The 6143-nt window shown below is 57.2% G+C and overlaps 1 protein-coding gene across 1 annotated transcript; it reads left to right on the top strand.

Moving 5' to 3' along the window:
• The first annotated feature begins 1966 nt into the window (after positions 1–1966).
• LOC131590987 (serine/threonine-protein kinase pim-1-like) lies at positions 1967–4381 on the top strand. The gene is made up of 6 exons (XM_058861404.1): positions 1967–2117; positions 2418–2524; positions 2640–2690; positions 2895–3261; positions 3865–4041; positions 4275–4381. The coding sequence occupies exons 1-6, from the start codon at positions 1967–1969 to the stop codon at positions 4379–4381; spliced, it is 960 nt and encodes a 319-aa protein (XP_058717387.1).
• The last annotated feature ends 1762 nt before the right edge of the window (positions 4382–6143 follow it).

Genomic DNA, 6143 nt, shown 5'->3' with positions numbered 1-6143 from the left:
AATTGCCTCTTTCAGTCAGTGCTGCCCAGAGTCCTCTTGTGATGGGGAACTCAGGATTTTTGTTCCAGGCATCATGATCAGTAAAGATCAAAATGCTCCCAAGGCCCTGAGCACTAAGTCGAGGGGAATGAAAGCCACACAGCTGACATTTGCAGTGCTCAAGCACAGCCCTGTTGCTGCTGCTGCTGAAATAGAATCAACTGACAGAGGCCATCACACAAATTGCCTCTGCAGTGGCAAATAAAATGAAAAAATCCACCAGGAGAAAGGAAAACCAGAACTTGTCACTTCATTGCTTCTTCTCCTGAGCAACAGCAGGAAGTGGAGATTCCCAGAGGTATTTCCAGCTGCTGCTGATCCCAGTTGGAGCCCAGCCTGCTGCCCAGTCCCAGTGGGAACCTGAGCCCAGCCTGGGCAGCTCCCCCTCCTTCTGTCCTGGCATGGCACAAATTCCAGCTCTGAGGAGGCTTCCCAAGAGAGGCCTCAGGCTCCTGTTTCAGCCTGAGTGTCCCTGCAGAGGAACAGGGCACCTTTCAGGCACTTCCACAAGCTCCAGGTTCTCATTTCCTGGGGAATCTGCCATGCAAACAGGCTTGATAAAAAGGACAAAAGCAAAGGGAATGAATTGGAAATGACCTTTCTTACACACAAACTTCACCAAGTCATTCCATGCATTTCTCCTTTTGACCTTCTTTCATTTACTGAGAGGTCCAGCTTATCATGATCTGGTGCTTATCATCCACTGATGGTGCTCTTGATTTCTACCAGTGCAAGAGATGTAGAATCCTCTAAACTGAACACAGAAACAAACAACCTCTGTCAGCCCATTTTCATGTTCCAGATCACTTTCAAGATGTCCATGGGGCTATTGGAATGATGAGCTCTCCACTGCTGGCTGCAGGCTCTGGAGATTCTTTCTCCACATTCAACCAGGCTTGTATTCCCTAACAATTTCTGGGAGCTCATCATGTTTCCTTAGGGTAGAAGAGTAACAATGAAAACCGTACCAATGGCACAACTCCCCAGTCCACAAGGAAAAGCAAGAACAAGTTGTCAAGTTCTTCAAATATTTGTCCTGCTTTGCTGCAAGAGTTGTGCTGCACACACAGTGTGGAAAGCCAAGAGAAGCTGCAGCTGGGGGCACATCTTGTGACAGGAGCTGCATGTCGTTCTCCAGGACAGGTTTTTGGAAAGAACAGACAGGACTGTGGAGAAGATTCTGGGAAAATTGAAACAGCTTTTTTAAGAAATGAAAATAAAACCAAAAGAAACGACCAGCATGTTTTTCTCTATTTATTTTTATGTTTCCCTTTTCCATCTTGCACTAGCTCTCCATCCCATTCATTCCAAATGGATCTCACCTCTAAGATCTGAGACTTGACAAGTTTTAGACACTGTAAAATACCATGAGCTACACCCAGTTTGCCTTCCCCTGTTCTTCTTGGAAAGCAATGCTGGAGACACAAGTGCAGTGCTTGGGTCAGGTACAAATTCTGCATTCAGGGAATGTGCTCAGACAGTGTTTGACGCTCAGCACGGACAAGGCACAGCAGCAGCCAAGGACATTGCTGTGCCCCTGTGCAGGAATCAAGACTCTGGCTCTTGGCTCAACACGGCAAAGTTCCCGTGTTTGGCCAGGTTCAGGGGCTGCCCGGGGAGCGCGGGGCTCGGGGCAGGGCCGAGCGGGCAACGGACAAACGGCCCCGGGGACAAACGGCCCCGGTGCTTCAGTTGCAGCGGCAGCAGCAGCAGCAGCAGCAGCGGCAGCAGCAGCGGCAGCGGCAGCAGCAGCGGCAGCAGCGGAAAAAGAGAAAGCAGCGAAAGAAGTCACATTTTCAACCCTCCCTATCTTCTCCCTCTCCCGCTGTTCCACCCTCTCTTTTTCGGTCCCTCACCCACTCCCGATCTCCCCTTCTCTGTGTTCCCCTCTTCTCCCACTTCCCCTCTCCCCTTGCCCGCCCGGGACATGCCCCCAGCCCGCCCCTGGCCCCGGCCCCGGCCCCGGCCGCGGCGCCGGCGCCGGCCCCGGGCGTCCCGCCTCTCTCTCGCCTTAGCCCGGCTCCGGCCGAGCTGGCGCTGGCGCTTCTGGGCGGGCCTCAGTGCCTGGGGCTGGGGCGGTATCGCCGCCCTTTGGCTCCGCCTGCTCCGAGCCCTGCCCCGGCCCTGGCCCCGGCCCTTGCCCCGGCTCCTCCCGGGGCCCGCGGAGGACACAGGCGGTGCAGCCGTTGCCGCCGCCTCCGCTGCGGCTTCCCCGGCCCGAGCTCCGCCGCTCGGCAGCGCGGCCGCTGGCCCCGAGCCGCCGCTGTCGCGTTGCAAGGAGCGGACGCCTGCGGATGCTCGGCCCGGGGAGGTCGGCGAGCGCTCGGGGGCTGTTCCTGGCCCCGGGCCGAGCGCTGACGGCCGAGTCTCGCCCCCAGGGAATGCGCACAAGGGCCCGAAGGAGTGGTACCGAGTGGGTTCGTTGCTGGGGCGCGGCGGATTCGGCAGCGTCTTCGCAGCCACGAGGCTCTCGGACGGTGCCCCGGTGAGCAGCGGGGCCGGCGGCGGGCGGAGAAGGAGGAGGAGGAGGGGGCGGAGGAGAAGGCGGGGCCGCTGCGGGCGGGCATCGAGCTCAACCTTCTGCTGCCCCTTGCTCGCAGGTGGCCATCAAAAAGGTGCCGCGGGATCGCATCCGGCGCTGGGGCGAGCTGGTGAGTGAGCGGGGCCAGCGGCAGAAGCCGGGGCGTGCCGGGCGGGGATGAGCCGGGGTCCGGCAGGGTAGGAGCCGCCGGGAGCCCTGCGGGGAGAGCGGGCGTGGGGCCAGCGGGGCGTGCAGAGCATCCCGGGCTGGCTGAGGGGTCACAGAGCCCTGGCACGGGCTCAGCCCCACTGACGGCACCGTGCTTCTCCCCCAGCCCGACGGTACACGTGCGCCCCTGGAGATTGTGCTGATGGACAAGGTGTCCTCTGGCTGTGCTGCAGTGATTCAGCTCCTGGAGTGGCTTGAGCTGCCCGACAGCTTCTTGCTGGTGCTGGAGCGTCCGCAGTGGTGCCAGGACCTCTCGCGTTTGCTGGCAGAGCGGAGGTTCCTGCCGGAGGAGGAGGCGCGGGGGCTGTTTTGCCAGGTGCTGGAGGCCGTGCAGCACTGCACCAGCTGCGGGGTCCTGCACAGAGACATCAAGCCCGAAAACATCCTGCTGGACCTGGCCACGGGGCAAGTGAAACTGATTGACTTTGGCTGTGGCACCTTCCTCCAAGACACAGCCTACACCCGATTTGCAGGTGAGCCCTTGCAGGGGATGCTCCTGGGCATCTCTTGGTCCAGCGTGGGTGTGGCACCGGGGCTTCCCCCTGTTGCTGCAGGGATGGGATTAATACTTGAGCCAAGTTGATTTGGGTAGGGGTGTGAGAGGGGCCAGCTCCCAGCCCTGCTGACAGCCTTCAGCACCCACTATGCCCTGGGCTGGGGCTGGGGCAGGCAGCCTGACAAAAACCCCCATGGGGGTAGCAGAGATGGGAGTGTCTGACCCCGTTTGGTGTGCCAGCAAGGAAGGGCTTGAACTCCTCTGCTCCCCAAATTTGCCCTGGCTTATTAACAATTTTTTGGAGGCCATGCAGGCAGGGAGGAGAGTGGGTTTTCTCTACCACTGGGTGGATTTTCCTTTTGTGGGTCATGGTTGGGCCTCCCCAGTGCTTCTGCTTCCCTCTTCCAGCAGCAGTGGCTTCATTTGCAAGCTCAGGTTTGTACACAAGTGCCAGGTGCTGGTGAGAGCGCAGCAGGTCACCCCATGTGCCTCTGGGGCAGCCCCCACATGCCCAGGGATGCTGGGGTGAGTCTCTGGGAGCAGCAGCATCCCCCTGATGAGCTCTGTCTGTGTTCCACAGGAACCCTGTCCTACAGCCCACCAGAGTGGTTCTACCAGCGATGCTACCACGGCCAGGCAGCAACCATCTGGTCCCTGGGGCTCCTGCTGTACCAGCTGGTGACAGGGAAGCACCCATTCAGGAAGGGCCAGCAGATCGTCTGGGGGCAGATCATCTTCCCACGACGGCTCTCCCAAGGTGGATCCTCATCTCTGGGCACGGGGGGAACACCAGTGTTGGGAGACAGCAGTGGGCTCATGAGCATCCCCCTCTGGCAACTGCTGAGGAGGTGGCACATGTCCTGCTCTCCTGCAAACAGGGAGTCCATGGGGAAGTTTAGGCCCAGCTCTGGGCACACCCAGCATGGCCTGGGCACAGGAACGGGGGTCAACTTCTCCAAGTGACCGGTGATTCCTGGTTTCTCTCTTCAGAGTGCCAAGATGTAATTAAGAGATGTTTGTCCATGCAACCCTTGGACAGGCCATCCTTAGAAGATCTCTGCCAAGATCCTTGGATTCAGGGTGTTCATCTGCCCTAGAAGATGCGAGAGATCTATGTGCACAGTTGGATCCAGGGGCCTGGCAGGTAACAACTCCACCCATCTCTTGGCAATCAGTGGCAGAGCAAAGCAGACTGTTTTTGTCCTGCCTGTAGCTCTGAGCAGGGGTCATCAGAAGGGAACATGCAGCTCTTGGGCTGGAGCTGAGCTGGAGACCTGGTGTGGCAAGCACTGGTGGCCACCATCCCCCCTGGTTTTGCTTGTCTGGTTCACTGATGGCTGGGTCCCTGGGCAGAGCACTGACAGCCTGGTCTGGCCCCTAGGGAAGGAGAAGGAGCCCCTGGAGAAGCTGTACCAGGTGGGGCTGCTGCGGGAGACACCAAAGACAACCGCAAGGATGACAATGTCTTCATCCACGTGGCCAGCTGAAGATGATCAACTTTGATTCTGGCACCTTCTTCAAAGACACACTCCACGCCCAATTTGCAGGTGAGTCCACAGCCAGGGGATGCTCCCAGATCTGGGTATGGCACAGCTTGGCCGGCTCCCCCCTTTGCTGAGGTTGATGCAACCAATTCTTCAGTCGGCTGCCAGTCTGCTTTGTGTCTCTGGGCAGCTGCTGAGGGGCTGGATCTGCCGTGGCTGGCTGCAGGCTGGGCACATGTCCTGCCCTCCTGCTCTGCTCCCAAAGGCAGCAGTGATGGGCAGCTTTGGGCCCAGCTCTGAGCACGGCCAGCATGGCCTGGGCACCGTGGGTGGCTGGGACAAGGGGACAGGAGCCTTGAGCTGACGGGTGGTTTCTGGTTTCTCTCCTTGCAGCCGGGCTCTGCGGATGCTGAGGCTGCTCTGGGCTCTGCCAGGGCTCTGCTGGGCTCAGCCCCAGGCACAGCTGGGCTCGCTCTGCCCTCACATTGCTCTGACAGCTTTGCATCAGAGGAGCCTGTTCCCAGCACACCGCCTGAGCTTTCTGCTTTTGCAGGTGAGTGAGACTCTCGTGCAGGCCAAGAGATTGCAGTTAGGGACACACATCCAATTGGCAAGAAGCCAAACTCTCCCCAGTCCCAGCTGAATGCCTGGATCTGCACAGGATGTTTTCTGTGTCCCACTCTTCCTTTCTTTTTGGCTGGAATTGTGCAATTGCACTTTCTTCCTCCTTTAGAATGCCACTGCTGTGTTCCTGAGGCAGTGCAGTCTGGAGCTGATGGATGAAGAATTGCCCTTCTGCAGTTCCAAACCAGAGCAAAAAGCTGTAAGTGGGACTTTGCATCTTTAAGAAACCTTGAAGGTTTGAAAGGGAATGTGCAGTTCATTCACAGGGTGAGAAGGAAGGGCATCTTGTAGAGAATTTGGGGTTTGACAGAGTTTAGATTCCCAGTGCTGCTTGGAGCTGGCAAGGCGCAAAGCATTTTCGTATTCCTTCACACCAATTTCACCACAATTTAAACAATAATGGAATCAAACCCCAAAAGCTTTTTAAGAATGGTTACTGAGGCCAGTAAGATGCATCATGCCAACAGCACATTTACAAAGTAAATAACTGAGTTTTATGTTTCAAAAGACCAATTACCACTTAATTCAAAGTTATAGAAGATTTTTCACTGCACACTTGGGTTCTGTTTTTATCTTTCATATTTTACAGTAGTTTTTTTTTCTATTTCCTCTCTTTTCTTCTTTAAAACAGAAAACATGCTGTAAAAAAGGCATGTCCTTTGCTCCTGGTTCCCGTGTGGAGCAGCTCCCTTCCCGCTGGCTGAGCTGCTCAGGCAGAGCCCGGCAGCTCCCCGCCCTGCAGGGCTGAGGC

Source organism: Poecile atricapillus, chromosome 36 (assembly GCF_030490865.1).
Source record: "Poecile atricapillus isolate bPoeAtr1 chromosome 36, bPoeAtr1.hap1, whole genome shotgun sequence".
NCBI lineage: Eukaryota > Metazoa > Chordata > Aves > Passeriformes > Paridae > Poecile > Poecile atricapillus.
The sequence above is the reverse complement of the archived record's forward strand: the minus strand, read 5'-3'. Positions and strand labels throughout refer to the sequence as shown.

What these genes read in the sequence shown, in the direction of transcription:
- LOC131590987 (XM_058861404.1), top strand. Translation starts at nt 1,967, where the DNA reads ATGCCCCCAGCCCGCCCCTGGCCCCGGCCCCGGCCCCGGCCGCGGCGC. An exon ending in CAGTGCCTGGGGCTGGGGCG is followed by an intron (nt 2,118 to 2,417) that starts GTATCGCCGCCC and finishes TCTCGCCCCCAG; the next exon opens with GGAATGCGCACAAGGGCCCG. An exon ending in CCCACGACGGCTCTCCCAAG is followed by an intron (nt 4,042 to 4,274) that starts GTGGATCCTCAT and finishes TTCTCTCTTCAG; the next exon opens with AGTGCCAAGATGTAATTAAG.